The 20,988-nt window shown below is 47.0% G+C and overlaps 1 protein-coding gene across 12 annotated transcripts in view; it reads left to right on the forward strand.

The window, feature by feature from the left end:
- Nucleotides 1-20,988, forward strand: part of PTPRA (protein tyrosine phosphatase receptor type A) — a 162,622-nt gene that overhangs the window by 134,789 nt on the left and 6,845 nt on the right. For all 12 annotated transcript variants that reach the window (XR_010154307.1, XR_010154305.1, XR_010154306.1 and 9 more), the window contains 9 exons: nt 7,098-7,134; nt 9,060-9,157; nt 10,663-10,782; nt 11,417-11,583; nt 12,051-12,186; nt 13,867-14,016; nt 16,084-16,177; nt 16,518-16,594; nt 17,108-17,242. Coding sequence is in view for 9 of the 12 variants with exons in the window: in XM_063803250.1 (XP_063659320.1) it covers nt 7,098-7,134; nt 9,060-9,157; nt 10,663-10,782; nt 11,417-11,583; nt 12,051-12,186; nt 13,867-14,016; nt 16,084-16,177; nt 16,518-16,594; nt 17,108-17,242 (1,014 nt within the window). In the remaining 3 variants the exon portion in view is untranslated. The remainder of the gene's footprint in view (nt 1-7,097; nt 7,135-9,059; nt 9,158-10,662; nt 10,783-11,416; nt 11,584-12,050; nt 12,187-13,866; nt 14,017-16,083; nt 16,178-16,517; nt 16,595-17,107; nt 17,243-20,988) is intronic.

Consider the following 20,988-nt stretch of genomic DNA (forward strand, 5'->3'; position numbering starts at 1 on the left):
GGCGCCTGTAATCCCAGCTACTTGGGAGATTGAGGCAGAGAATTGCTTGAACCCGGGAGGCGGAGGTTGCAGTGAGCCGAGATGGCGCCACTGCACTCCAGCCTGGGCGACAGGGCGAGACTGTCTCAAAAAAAAGAAGAGTCAAAATGGCTAAAATCGTAAATTTTATGTTGTATTTTACCACAAGAAAAAAAAAGGACACTGATGGAGAGATTAGTGTGAACATAAGAAGGGCTGTTTCTTCCTCTGAGAGTGAAGATAAAGGAGAGGACAGAATGGATAGAGACGACTCGTAGGTGTGGGTAAAGCAAGTTGAGGCAACTCACCTGTGTGCTCATGGTTGTGAGCACAAATGAGATGGGACTCTGAACAAATGAGATGGGACTCTGACATGAGAGCTTTGAAAGTTTAGAACAGCTTCTGAGGTCCCTGAGAAAAGGATACCAAAGAGAGAAAGCAAAGGGCATGTCTAGTGGGATGTCATTGATGGGGGTGGGGGTGCTGAGTTGTGTGATTTTTTTTTTCTTTTTTTTTTCTTCATCTGCACCCTGGGATTGGTGGTAAATGCAGAGGACATGTGGTACTCAGACAAAAGGGAAGGTCAGTGGCTGCTTCAAGTAGTCAGCCAAGGGCTTCAGTTTCAGTAGAAAAGAAAAGCGTTAGGAAGTTGTTGGGAATAAACACCTATTCCTAAGGTGGTAGGATTGAGGAACTGGAGATCTTGAGAAAGTGAAAGAACAGGAGGTTGTGTCCAAAAAATAGGCCATTAGATGGACTTCAAAAATGGGGCAGTCCGGGCATTCTCACTGGAGTGAATTTGCTGAAGTTCCTGTATGTATGTTTAACATTAATGGTTACATGTTTGTAGTTTTAAGGAAAGGGACCCTGACTAGACAAATAATTGTTGTAGTCGATAAGGAAAATGGAGAAAGGCTCGTAATCAGCAGGAATTCCTAGAACTTACATCGAAGATCATGATGAAGAGATTAGGTGGAATAGGTTGACTTTAATGTTATGCAGAAGAGAAGAGCAAGATCAGTTAGTGTGTCCAGCTGCGGGTAAGAGAATACTCAACTAAAAGTTGTCTAGATGGGAACATTTTTTTTTTTTTTCTGGAGACAGTCTCACCCCGACACCCAGGCTGGATTGCACTGGTACGATCTTGGCTTACTACGACCTCTGCCTCCCGGGCTCAAGTGATTCTCATGCCTTAGCCTCCCGAGTAGCCAGGATTACAGACATGTGCCACCATGCCCAGCTAATTTTTTGTATTTTTAGTAGAGACGGCGTTTTGCTATGTTGGCCAGGCTGGTCTTGAACTCTGAGCCTCAAGTGATCCACCTGCCTCTGCCTCCGAAAGTGCTGGGATTACAGGCGTGAGCCACCGTGCCCAGCTGGGAATATTTATTTGTCTCATATACTGTGAAAGCAAATGGAGACCAGTTCTTGAGTTGGCTGATTCCATGGGTCAGTGACATACTTACAAACCCAGGTGCTTCCATCTTTCTACTCAGTTATCCTTAGCCCTGTCAACAGTCTCATGGCCACAAGATGGCTGCAGCAGTCCCAAGCATTCCTTATAAACACAGCATCCAGCCGGGCGCGGTGGCTCACGCCTGTAATCCCAGCACTTTGGGAGGCCGAGGTGGGCGGATCACAAGGTCAGGAGATCGAGACCATCCTGGCTAACACAGTGAAACCCCGTCTCTACTAAAAATACAAAAAATTAGCTGGGCGTGGTGGCGGGCACCTGTAGTCCCAGCTACTTGGGAGGCTGAGGCAGGAGAACCGCTTGAACCCGGGAGGCAGAGCTTGCAGTGAGCCGAGATCACGCCACTGCACTCCAGCCTGGGCGACGGAGCGAGACTCCGTGTCAAAAAAAATAAATAAATAAAAAATAAAAAATTTAAAAAAACACATAGCATCCAGCACAGAAGAGGAACATATCTGCCTATGCTTTTCTCTCTATTAGGGAGCAAGGCTTTTCACGGAATCCTCCCCACCACCCTGTCCTCAGGACCAGCAGGCCAGGATTGGATCACATGTTCACATCCCTTTCTAATCACTGGCTAGGACATTGAGGATGATCATGATTTACCCCTCTGAGCCTGGAGAATGGGCACCTTCCAAGCCAGTGAAAGGTTAATGTCCAAACAAAATTGTGGCTCTAATGGCAAAGAAGAAAGGGAGGAATGGATTTGAGTTAGTAACCAGCAGCATCTGCCACCGTAACCAGTTTGGTCCCTTCCCACATTGAAGGTGAAAACTGACAAAAGTTAATTGTATGTTAAGGCTGTTAAGCAGCTGAGATGGGGATCTTTTCATGGTAATGGCACAGTAGAAAGAAACAGCCTTGTCCCTTGACCATGTTTATTTAGAGCTTACACTAGGGCATTCCATAATGCCTTGATGGTTATTAGACAGTTATTAGTAGGCAGAGTTTAGATGAAGAGGGTTAAATGGGGGACCTTATGAACTCAGTGAAGGAACAAAAGCAGGGAGAAACCTGTGGTTAACCATAAGTAGGAAGCAGGGATTAAAGATTTGGATTTCACAGTTTATTAAACTCAGTCAACATTTTTTGAGCACCTGCTGTGTGCCAAGCACTGTGGATAGGCTTAAAGGTTACAGAGGTAAGATGTAATCCCTCATATACTACACAGGTAGTTAGGTTGTTTCCTGTAATGGGCTACATGTGCAAAGGAGGTATCGCCAGGTTCTGTGGAGTTAAGAGAAAAAACATTCAGCCCAGCCTGGTAACCCAGTAGAGCTCATTATTGAAGAGTGAGTCAGAGTTCAGGAGAAGAAAGTTGGGCAGAAACTTCAAAGCAAAGGAGAAACATGAGCAAAGTCACAGAGACTATAAACAGCAGTCTTAGGTTATAAGGTATAAGATGGGAAGTGGTGGGAGATGAGACTTGATCTTGAAAGGTAGTGGATGTCAAGTGTGTCCATTGGAGTTCTTACTTGCAGACTATAGAATGTACTTTTCATCCACTCTTTTAAGCAGAAAGGGGTTTATTATAAGATACTGGGTACCTTAACAAAACCTGTGGAAGGGCCAGTGAGCCAAGCTCAGATGCTGCTCAGCAAAGAGCAGAGCAGCTATAGATCTATGCAGCATGTGACTGTGGTAGTGAAACCTCTGCACAGTGCTGCAGAAGAACTGGATGCTTCTACTACTGTGCTTGCCCAAAGACCAGATTTCTAGCACAGTCGTTATCTCATGTTGCTCATTTCTACCCCAAGTCTTGTGTGGGAGCATCTGCTAGGAAGAAGCTAGGTCTCGTGGATTGCTGAGCTGCTAGGGAGTCTGGGAAATTTAGCTGTAAGATAGTCAAGCTAGAAGGAAGCAGGAGTGGGTACTAAGTGAACCACCTTATAGTGTCTGCCAGTTTTCAGTACAGCTGAGGGGTTTTGATGAATTTATCTAGGCCATGGGGTACCATTGAAAAGTGTTCAAGGCAAGGAGTAGTGTGGCCACATTTACATATTGATCACTGGGGCTATCATATACAACATGGATTTAGGAGGGGCCAATTGGGGGCTATTGCAATAGTAGGTAGGTCACAAATGATGAGGGTTGACGAGGAAGCGGCAACAAAGTGAAAACTACGTGGAGGTAGAATTTAGCAGGAATTGGTGGTTGATTTATATATGAGAGAGTAGAGGGTGATATATCCATGTAGATGTATCCAGCATACAGTTGGTCATATCTAGAGCTGTGGACTTGGAAGTAATAAAGAAAGGAGTGGGCCAAGAACAGAGCCCTTGGGCCCACAGCCCCTGCCAGGCACATTGAACAGGTGCCCATGGGTGAGATGGAAGGAGACCAGGAGAAGAGAGCATCTGAGAAGGCAAAGAGTGAAGCATGGCTCAGGAAGTGTTTGGCAGTGAAGAGGGTTATGTGCAGATTAGAGATCAGTGGGAAAGAGGAACAGATTTTCTTTGGACTTAGTGTGTAGGGCAGCATCCTTTGCTGAAGCAAATTCAGAGGCCGTTTGTTGCATCCTTTTTGTGGGCTGCTAGTTAACACTTATCAAACTCTTTTTTTCCCCTAACATTATTGAGGTATAATATATATAACATAAAATTCACCCATTTTAAGTGAGAATTCAGTGATTTTTTGCTAAGTTTACCAATGCAGCCATCACCATAAATGTCTTAGAACATTTTCTAACAACTTTATTGAGATGTAATTCAAATACCATGTATTTCACCCAGAGTTTACAGTTCAGTGTTTTTTTAAGTATATTCACAGATAACTGCAGCCCATCACCAATTTTAGAACATTGTCATCCCCTCAAAAGAAGAACCTTACACTCTATCTGTTGCCCCCTTAGTTTTAGAACACATTGCTCACCCCAAAAAGAACTTCAGTGTCTAAATACAATTAATCTCCATTCTCACCCCCCCGGCCATCACTTAACTTTTTGCGTAGAGAACTGAGACCACACACATGGATCTTGAAGGGAACTAGGCACCATGGAGTAGTGGTGAAAGGCCTAGGAAAGTGGGGTCTGTAGTTTGGGAAACACATAGGTCAGCTAACCTAACACTGTTCACAGGAGGAGATGAAACAGAGGCAGTGGCACAGTTGGCAAGTGGGCTTCCAGCCTAGAGCCTTAGGAGAAACTAGTTTCCTTACTCATTTTTAGATGTCTAAGAATATATAGGATTTTTTTTTTTTTTTTGAGACGGAATTTCACTCTTGTTGCCCAGGCTGGAGTGCAATGGCGCAATCTCACTGCAACCTCTGCATCCGGGGTTCAAGCAATTCTCCTGCCTCAGCCTCCCGAGTAGCTGAGATTACAGACATGCACCACCACACCTGCTAATTTTGTATTTTTAGTAGAGATGGGGTTTCTCCATGTTGGTCATGCTGGCCTCAAACTCCCTACCTCAGGTGATCTGCCCACCTCGGCCCCCCAAAGTGTTGGGATTAGAGGCATGAGCCATCGCGCCCAGCCTAGAATATATAGGATCTTTAGACGTGTTTCTTTTTAGTGGTAGGAATGTAGCTACCACCTAGAGCCCACTGAGATTCAGCTTTCAGAATCTAGAGACATCTCAGGAGCCAGGGAGCCACATTTCATCTTTCCCTTGAACAGAATACAAGATCAGTGGCTTTGCTTCATTCTCGTTACTCTGTATTAGTTAAGCAGTGCCGCCACATCACTGTACAGGCATGTTTTCAGGAAGGCGTATGGCGCACTCCTGGTAAGATGGGGCAGGAAGCACTTTGGGGCTGGGCCTTCCAACCAGGTGTTCAGGCTGTTCAGGGCCCGCATGCTGCAATGAGAATTTAGCAGTGACTCCTCATGGAGCAGGAATATGATGCGCTTAACATATTATTAAGGACTTCTCAGTTTTAATTATAAATTTAGTAATATAAGCAGAATTTAACATCCAGAATTAAGGCTATTTCCATTTCCATTCTCTAATAAATAAAAACATTTGTTGAAACTTAAATTGCTCTTCTCAATGAAAACTTTAACAAGTCTTTTGTTGCTGACTAAACATATCCATCTCTGAGGCCTAAAGCTTTCTCCTGTGTTGGGCAGCAACCCTGCCCTGCCCTTGTTTGAACTGAAATTGAAAGTGGCTCCTCAGACCAGGCACGGTGGCTCACACCTGTAATCCCAGTACTTTGGGAGGCCAAGGTGGGCGGATCATCTGAGTTCAGGAATTCGAGAGCAGCGTGGCCAACATGGTGAAACCCCGTCTCTAATTTTTGTAAAATACAAAAATTAGCCGGCCGTGATGGCTCATGCTTGTGATCCCAGCTCCTTTGGGAAGCTGAGGCAGGAGAATCACTTGAACCCGGGAGCAGGAGGTTGCCGTGAGCCAAGATCGCACCACTGCACTCCAGCCTGGGTGACAGAGCAAGACTCCGTCTCAAAAAAAAAAAGAAAGTGGCTCCTCAGATTTAGGCCACTTCTTCTATTTGGCCACTGCCTTGCAGCCTTGTACTTCACATTGCCACCCTGGTGTTGGTGTGACATGGTGTCCCATCCCTGAAGCTGCCTCCCTTGTTACTCACCTTATTGCTGTCTGAGAAAGGAAATGGGTGATTCACAATCCTTAAATCAAGTGGCTTTCTCTTACCTAGAACTTCTGAATTGAACATACATTTAAACAATGACGTTGAAAAGATGTATAACTGGAGCAATAAAGACTGAAAAAGAAAGCTGCGGCCAGTTGTTAGTTTTTCCAAGGCTCCTTATCTGTTGAGTGGCACCCCAGGCTCCCTTGCTCTTGTCTCCCACTGCCTGTGATGGAGAAGCCTCTTGTTAAACACTGGGAGCTACTTCACCACACTCACAGGCTATTCCCAGAAAGATTTTGCACCTGGGTAAAGCATCCTTGAGAAAATAACCTGTTGTCTTTCCCAGAGTGAACCCAGCTTCATCCCTGGAACCACCACATATGCTTTTCCCCTGGTGGGTTCTTAACCTGTTAACACTGAAATCTACATTGTTAGCTGCTGATAAAGCATCAGAAACATGGTCTAATCTAGGAGTCAGTATTTGGATTTCTTTTTTCTTTCTTTCTTTTTTTTTTTTTTGGAGATGGAGTCTTGCTCTGTCACCAAGGCTGGAGTGCAGTGGCGCAATCTTGGCTTGGCTCAGTGCAACCTCCACCTCCCAGGTTCAAGCAATTCTCTTGCCTTAGCCACCCTAGTAGCTGGAATTACAGGAGTGCACCACCACACCCAGCTAATTTTTGTATTTTAGTAGAGATGGGGTTTCACCATGTTGGCCCCATGCTCTCACACTCTTGACCTTAGATGATCCGCCCACCTCGGCCTCCCAAAGTTCTGGGATTACAGGTGTGAGCTACCACGCCTGGCCTGGATTTCTTATTCTAGTATTTATTAACAATTCAATTTGAGAAGACTACCTAGACTATTTGAGTTTTGTAATCTCTAATTCCTAGCTCTAAAGCTAATCCCTTGTGAATATCTAGACTGGAAATCCTCGTTAAGTACCTGCACCTTTTCAGGTTTTGTTAACTGGTTGGAGTCAGACTGGAGAATTTCATTTCTATTCATTTTTGGTTTTCTCTTTCTTTTTCTTTCCTTCCCCACACCCCAGGGCTACCAAGAAAAGAACAAATTCATTGCTGCACAAGGTAAAGTAATGACAACTTTTTTCTGTTAGATTTAACCATGATCACATAATGGGTTTGGGTTTTTTCTCCCAAATGCTGAGTGGATTAACCAGAATGCTGTAGCTTTTCTGTAATCTTTACCACCTGAAAGAATTGTAATCCATTATACAGGTTTACAGCTAACAGCCTTCATCTTGATGACTTAGTATCCAGGGATCCATTAAAAGAAGTCTTTTTGTATATGTATATTAAAAAGACTGGAAAAGGCTGTATACACAAAACACAGTCTAATAAGGCCCTCTGTCCTTGGGGCTAGTTAACCTTAGGTTCCAGCCAGGCTGCTCAGAGTTTGAATTAGGAATCAGTTTCCAGAGAGGATCAGCCACCTCACAGGGTCCAGGCTGGTTCTCTCCCAGCTCATGGACCTGAGCCTCACCATTATTCACAGATAGTTGGTCTAGGAACCCTCAGATCAGGGACCCAGCACCATGTCCTTTATGTGTTCTACACACATTTCCAGGCCTGCTGTTCTAACAACTGTCTTCACTCTTTGAACCCTAGCAAAAATATCTGGATGTTTGCAGCATTAAAAAGTAATTGAGGCCGGGCAGGGTGGCTCATGCCTGTAATCCTAACACTTTGGGAGGCCAAGACAGGAGGATCGTTTGAGCCCAGGAGTTCAAGATCAGCCTGGGCAACATAGTGAAACCCCGTCTCTGCTAAAAATTAGCCAGGCGTGGTGGCACACACCTGTGATCCCAGCTACTTGGGAGGCTGAGGCACAAGAATCACATGAACCCGGGAGCCAGAGGTTGCAGTGAGCTGAGATCGCACTACTGTACTCCAGCCTGGGTGACAGAGCGAGACTTTGTCTCAAGAAAAAGAGTCATTAGGGACTACAAGATTTATAAAAACAAAGTTCTCCTCCCTTTTCTTTTCACTTTTTTAGTCTAATGCCCCTGGGGCAACCATTTTTATCTATTGGCTTCTTATGATAGATGACATCATCTGATCCCCTTACAGAGCACCTCCCCCTCAGTCAGACAGACGTGTACCCACATATCCTCCCCATTCTCCCAGAAGAGTCAAATCACAATTTGGGGTTAAGGTATTTATTATTATTATGAGTTTACAAATATTCACAGCCGAAACACACAGTATTATGTTATTTTTTGTATAGTTTTTTCCCCCTTCTTTTTTAGTCATTGTGTTTTTAATATACCTACTACTGATTTTTCTCCCAAACTCTTTACCAGAAGTATATATCTTCTCACAGTACCTTTAGATACATGAGGTTTAATTTTTTTATCTTGGGATCCTTCTAGAATCTTCTTTCTTCAGTTGCACTGTGGATTGGTTGCTCTCTATCCTCTGGCAGAGTTATCATTCTAAGACCAGTACCCTGGGAATTCCGTTAGCCTCTCTGCTGTGTTGGATCTCATTTATTTTCGTCTGTTTGCCTCTCATTTTTGTTTAGAATTTTCTAGTGACTTTCCGAAAAAGGTTATATGGGAGGTAAATTTTGAATTCTAGCCTGAACAAGTCATCCAACCTTTCTGGGGCTGATGACACCCACCTCAGAGCATAATAGGAAGGAGTAAATGCCATATGAAGCACTTAGCTCACTGTCAGGTCCATGATGTAGGTATTCTGTGAGCAGTCATGATTTCTAATTCCCAACTGTAATATCCTTGGGAGACATCATTCGTGTTCTGTTTATATTTTTGACAGCCTTCCACCCAGCCCCATCCTTGTGCAGTGCCTGGCACATACATGGTAGAAACATGGAAAATACTTAGTAACGGGGTGGATGGATACATGGGTTAGATAATTAGCTGGGGACATTTGGGCACAAGCTTCCAAAAGTCAGGAATGGATGTTCCCAGCCTCCCAGCATCTTTCTTCTTGGTGTATATTCTCTTCATTTTTGCTGTTGGCTACTTTAGGACCAAAAGAAGAAACGGTGAATGATTTCTGGCGGATGATCTGGGAACAAAACACAGCCACCATCGTCATGGTTACCAACCTGAAGGAGAGAAAGGAGGTAAGTGGAAAAATTGAATTTGAACAGCAGAGGGATCACTCTGCATATAAGCTCTGAGTTTAAGCCTGGCTGTCTATCCTTTGTGGGTGCTGTACCAGTAGTTCATCCAGAAAGACACAGGCTGAAGTCTATCAGACTTTGCTGTGGCCTGGAAGCCCCAGATATGAACCTCAGGTGTGTACCTAGAGCACATTCCCTGTATTTGGTAGTCAAACAACTCACCCTGGTTCCAGAACAGCCTGAAAGAGACTGACTTGGGCCATCAGCTAAGGAAAAGCCACAGAGGGGTTTTTTTTGTTGTTGTTTTGTTTTGTTTTGTTTTTTGAGACGGAGTCTCGCTCTGTCGCCCAGGCTGAAGGGCAGTGGTGCCATCTCGGCTCACTGCAAGCTCCGCCTCCCGGGTTCACGCCATTCTTCTGCCTCAGCCTCCCGAGTACCGCCCGCCACCACGCCCGGCTAATTTTTTGTATTTTTTTAGTAGAGACGGGGTTTCACTGTGTTAGGCAGGATGGTCTCGATCTCCTGACCTCGTGATCCACCCACCTCGGCCTCCCAAAGTGCTGGGATTATAGGCGTGAGCCACCACGCCCGGCCCACAGAGGAGCTTTTTTCCCCTGGTTTCTCTAGTTCCTTATTTCCCTGGTTTTCTGCCCCACCTGCTGAGGCCTTTGGTATATCCTGGATCAGCAGAGGGAGCTTTATGAACTGAGACCCTGCAAGCCAAAGGGAATTTGAGGCCTTGGCCTAATCCTGGAGGCAGCCTCCTAACTGGGCCTTTTCCTTTTGTGGCTACCAAGTGCATGCCTGGCCTAACCAGCTCTATCACTGGGCCACAGCCAGAGCCAATTCTGGGTCCTGGGGTCGAGCCCCAGCGAGGAATACCTATTTGTTACCGTCTTTCTCAAGGATGGCCCTTGAGTCACCTTGATCCTAGGGTATCGGGTGTCATGATCAATAGCTCCACAGTGGCATGGGAAAACAGTGCTAGGGCTGGGCTTTAGGTTAGTTTCCTCCAACCAAACCTCTTGCTCTTGGAAGCTATCCAAAGCTCAGGCAACAGAAAAAGCTCTAGGCCTCTCATGGCAGGTTTACAGTCTGCATCAGTCTACCCTGGTGGCCCCCTCATAGCAGACTGCTGGTTCGAGGGGTTCAAACAGGCTTTCTCCTAGAGCATGACCTGAAATGTTGTGAAAGTGCAGATTTTGTAGGTAAGATGGCTTCAGATTCGCCCTGAACCAAGGGAGTGTGGGTGGGAAACATTGAGAAGTATGGGGCTAGGGCTGTGTGTAAGTTAGGAGACTGTGCTCAATAGGATGGCGGCTAAGGAACTTGAGAAAAGGGCAAATTTGAATAAGTAAGTGTGCAACTGACTGAGATAGAGAAGAGGTCAAAGGGCCTTCTGGGGGACTTTAATCTGGGCTTTGTGGGCTCTTCCTTCCAGGCCCTTTGCATCTGCCATGGGCAGGAGGTCTAAGGTCAGGGAATGTATGTCTTTTTCTTTCCAGTGCAAGTGCGCCCAGTACTGGCCAGACCAAGGCTGCTGGACCTATGGGAATATTCGGGTGTCTGTAGAGGATGTGACTGTCCTGGTGGACTACACAGTACGGAAGTTCTGCATCCAGCAGGTAGTGTCTCCTCTGTCCTTTCTCAGTTCTTATGTTGGATCTGCTGACCAGTAAGAGGGAACAGGCTGGATCATCCCCCTGTACTCAGGGTGGTCAGGAGTTGCTGAGTATGCAGTATGTGAATTCTGAAACCAGAGATCCGGGCTCAGGGGAACTTGTCTGTCAAAGCTAAAGGAGCAGTATTTTCATGACTGGTGAAAAATTACCTGTTGAGATGAAGTCTGATCATTTAGATATGACCAAGCACTGTGGAAAGGGAGCATGAGGAGGCAGTGCAGTCTCCTAGGTGCTTGACTCACCTTTCTCCTCCTTTCCTACTCCAAAGACTCCTGACATCAAGGATGTGATGGGCCTGCCCTTGGCCCTCCAGACAACCCTGGAGACCTGAGCAAAGGTCACCTTCAGCCAAGGGGCAGTGTGGTACTGCGAAAAGAGGACTTAGCTGGGAGCACTGCATTTTAGTTCTGACCTTGCCACTGACTAGTTGTGAGACCTTGTGTCTGTGGTTAACTAACTCCCCTGGGTACACTTACTTTTCCATTGTCACTGACAACCACAGCTGTCACCTTCCCTCCCCTGGTACTGCCCACCCTTGGGTATCAGGGCCAACACACAGGATCTCCTCACTTCACAGGTGGGCGACATGACCAACAGAAAGCCACAGCGCCTCATCACTCAGTTCCACTTTACCAGCTGGCCAGACTTTGGGGTGCCTTTTACCCCGATCGGCATGCTCAAGTTCCTCAAGAAGGTGAAGGCCTGTAACCCTCAGTATGCAGGGGCCATCGTGGTCCACTGCAGGTCAGTGTGGCCTGACCCTTGTCCCCCACCCCCACATTTTGCCCCCATGGCCAGAGCAGGGGAACAGCACAAGGGCCCTGGCTGAGGAGGCTGGCGCAGAGTAGATGACCTACTGGGGCACCAGCGCAACAGCCAGAGACTCCAAGTTCTAGTGCAGGGTGGAGAATATGACTTGAGGAAGGAGGGTAGGGCAGTCCTCCAGGATTAGGAGTTGGGAGACCCTGCTATGAAGCCAAAAGACTGGGTCAAGTGCTGGCCATGTATTTTTGCAGCCTTCGGACCCTTCTAGCTGGAGGTCAGGATTCAGGACATATTGGAGTTGTTGGCTCCTGGAGAGCCCCAGCTCTACCCCATTCAGAATTAGGATTTAGACCCTGAAGGAAGAGCCCCCGCCTGTGTTGCCCCTCCCTATCTGCTCCCACAAGGCAGGCTGGCCATCCCTATAACCCCCTGCTCTCTGGCTACAGTGCAGGTGTAGGGCGTACAGGTACCTTTGTCGTCATTGATGCCATGCTGGACATGATGCATACAGAACGGAAGGTGGACGTGTATGGCTTTGTGAGCCGGATCCGGGCACAGCGCTGCCAGATGGTGCAAACCGATGTGAGTGATCTGTGGGTCAGGTGAGGGTGGGGGGTTCCAGGACTAAAACATCTGCCCACATTGAGGATTCACTCAGTCTCACAGGTTATTGTAAGTGATTACTATAGAGTGTGATTGTGGGGGAAAGAAAGATAGATCACACTGTTACCGTGTCTATGTAGAAAAAGGAAGACACAAGAAACTCCATTTTGTTCTGTACTAAGAAAAATTCTTCTGCCTTGAGATGCTGTGAATCTATAACCCTAGCCCCAACCCTGTGCTCGCAGAAACATGTGCTGTATTGACTCAAGGTTTAATGGAGTTAGGGCTGTGCAGGATGTGCTTTGGTAAAAATGTGTTTGCAGGCAGTATGCTTGGTAAAAGTCATCGCCATTCTCCAGTCTCAAGCACCCAGGGACACAATGCACTGCGGAAGGCCGCAGGGACCTCTGCCCAAGAAAGCCTGGGTGTTGTCCAAAGTTTCTCCCCACTGAGATAGCCTGAGATACGCCCTCGTGGGAAGGGAAAGACCTGACCGTCCGCCAGCCTGACACCCATAAGGGTCTGTGCTGAGGAGGATTAGTGAAAGAGGAAGACCTCTTTGCAGTTAAGATGAGAGGAAGGCATCTGTCTCCTGCTCGTCCCTGGGAATGGAATGTCTTGGTGTAAAACCCGATCGTACATTCTATTTACTGAGATAGGAGAAAACCGCCTTAGGGCTGGAGGTGAGATATGCTGGCGGCAATACTGCTCTTTACTGCACTGAAATGTTTGTGTAAAGTCAGACATAAATCTGGCCTACGTGCACATCAAGGCACAGCACCTTTCCTTAAACTTATTTATGACACAGAGTCCTTTGCTCACATGTTTTTCTGCTGACCCTCTGCCCACCATTACCCTATAGTCCTGCCACATCCCCTTCGCCGAGATGGTAGAAATAGTGATCAATAAATACTGAGGGAACTCAGAGACCAGTGCTGGCGCATGTCCTCCGTATGCTGAGCACCGGTCCCCTGGCCCACTGTTCTTTCTCTATACTTTGTCTCTGTGTCTTCTTTCTTTCCTCAGTCTCTCGTCCCACCTGACGAGAAACACCCACAGGTGTGGAGGGGCTAGCCCCTTTCATGTGATGAAGGGCTCTTATAAATTATGTATTCAAAGAAATCGAGCACAGAGGAGGTTGTGGTTTCATGCCTGGGAGAGTCAGGAAGGCAGATGACAGGTTACTGGACTTCAAAGATTAGGGAACAGGCAGCTGAAAGAGCCAGTGCCCAGAGACATGATGAAGCTCGGCCACATCTGGGAGCAGCAGTGAGATTGGCTCTGCAGTTGGGGCATAGCACCAGGAGGGAGGCAGGGACCAGACTATCACGGGCTTTGGGTGTCTCCAGTTTCTGACAGCCCCTTCAGACTATTAAATCTGCACTCTCAGAATGAGCAGGAATTGAGTTTATCCTTCTCTCCAGGCGTCCACCACCCCCAAGATAGACCTGGACCCTTCTTCCCAAGTAAAGCACCCCCACAGGGACTCCTGCATTTCAAGTCCCACTTCACTAAATTGGGATGATAAGAGGGAGTCCTTTTATTCCTGCTAGGATCAAAGGAGAAATGGACTGGAGTGAAGTGGGGGTGGGAGCAGGTGATCTGGCATGAGAACTATGTTGTATGTAACCAAGAACTTCTGTGTCATTCATGTTTCAGATGCAGTATGTCTTCATATACCAAGCCCTTCTGGAGCATTATCTCTATGGAGATACAGAACTGGAAGTGACCTCTCTAGAAACCCACCTGCAGAAAATTTACAACAAAATCCCAGGGACCAGCAACAATGGATTAGAGGAGGAGTTTAAGGTGAGTTGGAGCTGGATAACCTCCTTCAGATTGAAGGATCCTTGTAATCTGGGGAACATGGGATGCCTGACTGTGCATTTGCCAACAGTGAATCCCCTTGTGAGGCATGCCAGTGGTTAAGGAGATGGTCCTTTCCTCGTACTCTAGTAACTCTCAACTCATCCTGCATGTTGGAATCACTTTGGTTGTGTTAGAGTAGGGAGAAGCAGGCAACAGTATTTTAAGGCCCCTAGCCCTCCGAGGTGATTATGATACACAGCAAGAGCAGTTTTTTCTGTAAGAGCCAGATAATAAATATTTTAGGCTTTGCAGGCCACATGGTTTCTATCCAGCTACTTAGTGCTGTCTTTGTAACACAAAGGCAGCCATAACCAATAGGTAAATATAATGAGTGTGGCTGTTTTATAAAACTTTATTTGCAGGCAGCAGGCAGCAGGCCAGATTTGGCCTCTGGACCTTAGATCACTGATAGCTACTATATGCCACTAGACAATGGTTCTCAACACACCTAAGGCATATGTCACACTGTCATCAGTAAAAGTGCTCTCCCAGGCTGGGCACAGTGGCTCACGCCTGTAATCACAGCACTTTGGGAGGCTGAGACAGGTGGATCATGAGGTCAGGAGTTCCAGACCAGCCTGGCCAATATGGTGAAACCCCGTCTCTACTAAAAATACAAAAAGTAGCCGGGCATGATGGCACATGCCTGTAGTCCCAGCTACTCAGGAGGCTGAGGCGAGAGAATTGCTTGAACCCGGAAGGCAGAGGTTGCAGTGAGCCGAAATCATGCCACTGCACTCCAGCCTGGGCGACAGAGCGAGACTCCATCTCAAAAAAAAAAAAAAGTGCTTTCTCAGAAGCAGGAGATTCTGGGTTGGGGTGGGGAGGACCACTTAGAGAAGTTCTTCTCAAATACAGCATGTGCACAGATCTCTTTGGGATCCTGTCAAGATGTGGGTTCTGCCAGGCACGGTGGCTCATGCCTGTAATCCCAGCACTTTGGGAGGCAAAGTCAGGCAGATCACCTGAGGTCAGGAGTTCAAGACCAGCCTGGTCAACATGGTGAAACCCCATCACTACTAAAAGTACAAAAATTAGCCAGGCATGGTGGCACACGCCTGTAATCCCAGCTACTCGGGAGGCTGAGGCAGGAGAATCACTTGAACCCAGGAGGCAGAGATTGCAGTGAGCTGAGATTGTGCCACTGCACTCCAGCCTGGGTGACAGAGCAAGACTCTGTCTCAAAAAAAAAAAAAAAAAAAAAAGATATTAGGTTCTGATTCAGCATGTATGAGTTAGAGCTTGAGATTCTGCATTTCTTTTTTTCTTTTCTTTTTTTTTGAGATGGAGCTTCACTCTTGTCACCCGGGCTGGGGTGCAATGATGCGATCTCAGCTCACTGCAACCTCTGCCTCCCGGGTTCAAGGGATTCTTCTGTCTCAGCCTCCTAAGTAGCTGGGTCTACAGGCACGTGCCACTACCCCCGGCTAATTTTTAGTAGAGACAGGGTTTCACCATGTTGGCCATGCAGGTCTCAAACTCCTAACCTCAGTTGATTGCCCACCTTGGCCTCCCAAAGTGCTGGGATTACAGGCATGAGCCACCACGCCCGGCTTGAGATTCTGCATTTCTAATAAGATGAAGCCAACGCTGCTGGTGTATGGGCTACACTTTGAGTAGCAAATATCAAGAAGGAGCCTCAATCAGGGGAAGAGAGGATGCAATTCTGAATAAGTTTTTTTGAAGAGCCTTAGGCAGCCTCTGGGGGTGGAACTGCAGAGTGGACACACTCCCTCCTACGATGCTGGAATCCCTTGCTCCAGGATCACAAAATTCCAAGCCAGGAGAATCTCAAGAGAGTCCACAGGAGCCTGGAAGGTAGCATTTCCCAAACAGTCTCTTGGCTTCAGGGTTCAACAAGAACATATGGGAACAGAGGTCAGGGCCCTGGTGAGAAGAGCAGTATGGAGCCAGAGTGGCCTGGAGGTGCAGGCCAAGGGACAGGCATAATCTTGTCAAGTTCAGTTACTGGGATCAGTAATGTTTCCCCTCCCTTTCCCAATTCAGAAGTTAACATCAATCAAAATCCAGAATGACAAGATGCGGACTGGAAACCTTCCAGCCAACATGAAGAAGAACCGTGTTTTACAGATCATTCCATGTAAGAGTCCTCCCGCCACTCCAAAGCCTTATTGCCCCATCCCTCAATTCCCTCCACCCCTTCCACTTCTCAGGTACTAGTTAATGATTGGCGTGTAGACAAGAACCATGGCGTTGCCTCTTGTTGCACCCACTTAACAACATGGCGTTGCCTTTTGTTGCACCTTAGTGGCTTCTGGAAATAACGTAAAAGCCAAAGGCTTTCTCCCTAATGAGCTAGGAACAGACATGTCCTTGCCCAGCTGGGATTCTGTCTGCCCAGGGCCTGAGGTGGGAGCAATGCAAGGAGAGGGAGAGGACAAATGATATTGGCTAGCCATGAGCCGCTATCCTTCTTACAGATGAATTCAACAGAGTGATCATTCCAGTTAAGCGGGGCGAAGAGAATACAGACTATGTGAACGCATCCTTTATTGATGTAAGTGGTGGGTGTGACCGACCCCTGAGCCCCCAACACCCCGTGGAGATTCAGCCAGCACTTGCAGTGCCTCCCTCCCATACCCGCTGGGGAGGATCATGTTTGAATCAGTCAACAAATAGTGAATTGATACTCACCCACCCACTCACCCTGTGCATTAGGTCTGTCCAGCTCCATAGAGCAGAAGGTGGGGGAAAACAGATGGCATGCAGCAGTATAATACCTGGAAGAAAAAGTTCACAGAGCAGACCACAGCCAAGAGGAAGCTGGCTGCCCTCTGATCTTTCCCATTCCTGCCCTCTTCATCCTAGCTCTAATCCCTGTTCCACTTCCCTGTCTCTTACAGAAAGCAACCAGCTTATCAGATAGGGTTTCGTCCTTGGCCACAGGGGAGCTCTGTCTGGGCTGAGTTTGCCTCCGAGCAGTCCCCATTCCTTTCTAGTGGCCTGTCTTCTCCACTAGTCCCTCTGTGATTAAACCATCTCACCCTTGCAATTAACCTGGCCTGTGCAGGGCTACCGGCAGAAGGACTCCTATATCGCCAGCCAGGGCCCTCTTCTCCACACAATTGAGGACTTCTGGCGAATGATCTGGGAGTGGAAATCCTGCTCTATCGTGATGCTAACAGAACTGGAGGAGAGAGGCCAGGTGAGTTCAAAAGGTCCTGGGTGGTGAGAGACAGAGACAGCATGAAAAGATGTGTGTGTAAATGGGGACGTTGGGAAGGCAAGAAGGTGTTTGGACCTTGTCTTTGACTTATACGGTCCAAAGAGTACGTTTGCATAGTATAAGTACATACTTAAAGGTATATAAATACATATGCATTTCCAGGATTGCCCAGCCAGTTGGTGTCTAAGCAGTCATTAGCTTCTCCCAAGACTAGAAAAGCAATGTGATCTGAGCCTCCATGTTATTCCCAGACAGCTCACACCCTTTCACTTTCTCCTGAATACAGTCCCCCTAGCCTAGCCTTTGCACAGTGCCCCAGGCGGGGCACCCTCTCCTTCCCAGTGCCCCAGGCAGGGCAGATAGGTCAAGGTTCTGAGGTGGACCCAATATGAGTGCCCCTAAGAAGGGATTGCCTCATTGCAATTTGAGAAATTTGAGAAATTATACATTTAGAATTTGAGAAATTATACAAACAAGAAACTTACAGTCTAATATTCAGTAATAAGGAAATCTTTTAAAGAAAAAAGCCCTCAGGTCTATTAAAAAGCAGAGCTGTCCGGAAACTCATAGTAAAAAGGGACCCTAGCAGTCCCCTACGTCAGCTTCCTCTCAGTATAGGAAACCTCCTAATATTGCTCCTGAGTCAGAATCATACAGCCTCTACTAAGCACATTCAATCTCAGGGATATCTCCCTCACCCCCACATTATGGGGGGACCCAGTCTGTGTTCTGACAATGCTTATTCTTTTAAAAATTATTTCTGTTAAGGTTGCACATTGCAGCAAATGAGCGGTTCACTATGTCTGGGGTATCACTTAGCAGGGATGAGAATCTAGAGAATGGGCCTGGAGAGAAGCTAGCAAGGCCTGGTGAGAAAATTCCTTCTAAGCCACAGTGAAGAGTTTGGTCTTCCTAAAGCAATTGAAGAGCCCTTGACAACATCCCATTTGTGTTTTTTAAAAAATCCCTCTGGCAGCAGTGAGAAGGACTCATTAGAAATGCGGAAGCTGTGGCAGTAATGCTGGTGGCCTGGACTCGGGTGGTGAGAGGGTGCTGTCCCAGAAGGGGTGAAGTGAGGAGGAATTAAGGATGGCACCCACTCATGACTCATTGAATTTATAGTCAAACATTTAAAATACAAAGTATGTTTTACATTAGTTGTCCCAAGTCACTAGTTGTTCCCCATCTGTACTTGTGTTAACTTTGGTGCAAGGCTTTACACATATTTGCTCACCCTGATGTTTCATTACATCAGGGTTTTTTTTTTTTTTTTTTTGGTTTGGTTTGTTTGTTTGTTTGTTTGTTTGTTTGAGAGAGGGTCTCACTTTGTCACCCAGGCTGGAGTGCAGTGGCACAATCTTGGCTCACTGCAGCCTCAACCTCCCAGGTTCAAGTGATCCTCCCACATAGCCCTCCAAGTAGCTAGGACTAAAGGCACGTGCCACCACACCCAGCTAGTTTTTGTACTTTTTTGTAGAGACAGGGTTTCACCATGTTGCCCAGGCTGGTCTTGAACTCCTGGGCTCAATTGATCCACCCACCTGGTTGACCCAAAGTGCTAGGATTACAGGTTTGAACCACCTTGCCCGGCACTTTTTTCAATTTTAATCAGTCATTTAACTCATTAGCTATTCTTCCTAGACTTGTATCATGTACCTAATCAACAGACATACTTTGTAGGTCTTCAACATCTTTTTTTTTTTTCTTTTTTTTGAGACGGAGTCTCACTCTGTCGCCCAGGCTGGAGTGCAGTGGCACAATATGGGCTCATTGCAACCTCTGCCTCCCAGGTTCTGGCAATTCTCCTGCCATAGCCTCCCTAGTAACTGGGATTAAAGACACCCACCATCATGCCTGGCTAATTTTTATAGGCACAGGGTTTCACCATGTTGGCCAGGCTTGTCTCAAACTCCTGACCTCAGGTTATCTGCCTGACTCAGCCTCCCAAAGTGCTGGGATTACAGGCGTGAGCCACTGCACCCAGCGTCTTCATCATCATTAATAACAATACTGATGAGGTGGGAGGTTTGGTTAAGGTGCTTGGCTTTGCACTCAAGGAAGCACACACCTGAGTAACAAAAGCTGTTTAGGAAATGAGCCACTGTGTTCTCAGGAGCTAGGTGCCTGTTCCTGCCCTCTCTGATCAGTTGTGATGGAACCTACAGATCAGACCAGGGCCCTACCTGTGGTTCCTTCTGCACCTCTGCCCTTCAGATATGTGATGGGCAGGACCAAAGAGCAGGCCGAAGAGCTGGAACCACGAGCACAAGGACCATCTCGGCCCACTGCCCTGTGATAAAATGTGGCCCAGTGAACATCTCCGCCTCTGTCCAGTCAGATGCAGGCTCTTCCATCCTTGAAAAGGACCTAGTGAGAGTAAAGGGCAGGGGGGCAGGAAGCATTTCATGTGTGTGGCAGTGGGGAGAAGAGTCGTGCGCACACAAATTCTGCTACCTGTTGAGTGAGGCCTCTCCCTCTACCTTCCACTGTAGCTTATGCTCTGTCTTCCTAGGCCAGTGAAGCAGACAGTAGTGCTTGCCCTCAGAAGCTTCTGAGTGGATTGGAACAGGATGTTAGTGATGTTCTTTACAAGGCCTCACTGGCCCCCAAGTTCACTTTCTGTTCCATTCATGTTGTCAAGTGTAGCTCCCAGAGGTAATTAACGCAATAAGCCTAAATGATGCAATGAAAGGTGCCTACATTTACACAGTGACACTACCATCCTCACCTACAATATTAAGTTCCCAGAGAAAAAAATTCGATCCCATAATATAAATTCTGTACTTACAAATTAAAATCTCGAAGGAATTAAAAATTTTTAATTATCTCCTTCTGCTTTTTTTTTTTTTTTTTTTTTTGAGATGGAGTCTCACTCTGTCCACCAGACTGGAGTGCAGTGGCACAATCTCAGCTCGCTGCAACCTCCACCTCCAGGGTTCAAGTGATTCTCCCACCTCAGCCTCCCGAGTAGCTGGGATTACAGGCATGCACTACCATGCCCAGCTAATTTCCATAGTAGAGACAGGGTTTCATCATGTTGGCCATGCTGGTCTCAAACTCCTGACCCCAAGTGACCCGCCCGCCTTAGCCTCCCAGAGTGCTAGGATTACAGGCATGAGCCATTGCGCCTGGCCTCCTTCTGCTCTATTTTAATCAAAAGGGTCCACCAGGATGCCTGGGTTCCCTCAGCAGCTACAGCTTGGACCATCATCAGCCTGGGCAGACAGAGCAGTGCCAGGAACTCCCATGCTGGGTCAGCCCAACCCTAGGCCTCATCCTGCTTCTCTAAAGCATAGTGAAACATGATAGCATTAGTCTCCACAAAGCTGTGTGTCCCCATCACCATGTCAGCCTTAGACCTCATAAGAGACATAAGAGACTTCATGCTATCTGGTGGAAAGACAAAGTAGGAGAAAAGACAGAAAACCTTCCCTGTTTCACTTCTTTAAGATGCTATTATCTAGAGGCCGTAACGTGAACACACAAATCTGAGATGAAACTCCAGTCCCCAGCTTTTCTTCTACTGGTCTTGAATCCCCATTCCCCATCTTCTGTCCCTCACCCACTGATGACTTTAACACCTGGCTTACTGCTCCTTTTGAGCCCCTGTTCCTGACTCTGCTTTTGGAGGCATCAGTCACCATATGGATGATCCATCTATCCTCAATCTTTCTATTCCTCAGCTTCCTCAGCCACCTGATCCCATGGTCAAGTCACCATCTGCC

This window comes from Pan troglodytes, chromosome 21 (assembly GCF_028858775.2).
Source record: "Pan troglodytes isolate AG18354 chromosome 21, NHGRI_mPanTro3-v2.0_pri, whole genome shotgun sequence".
In the NCBI taxonomy this organism is placed as follows: Eukaryota; Metazoa; Chordata; class Mammalia; order Primates; family Hominidae; genus Pan; species Pan troglodytes.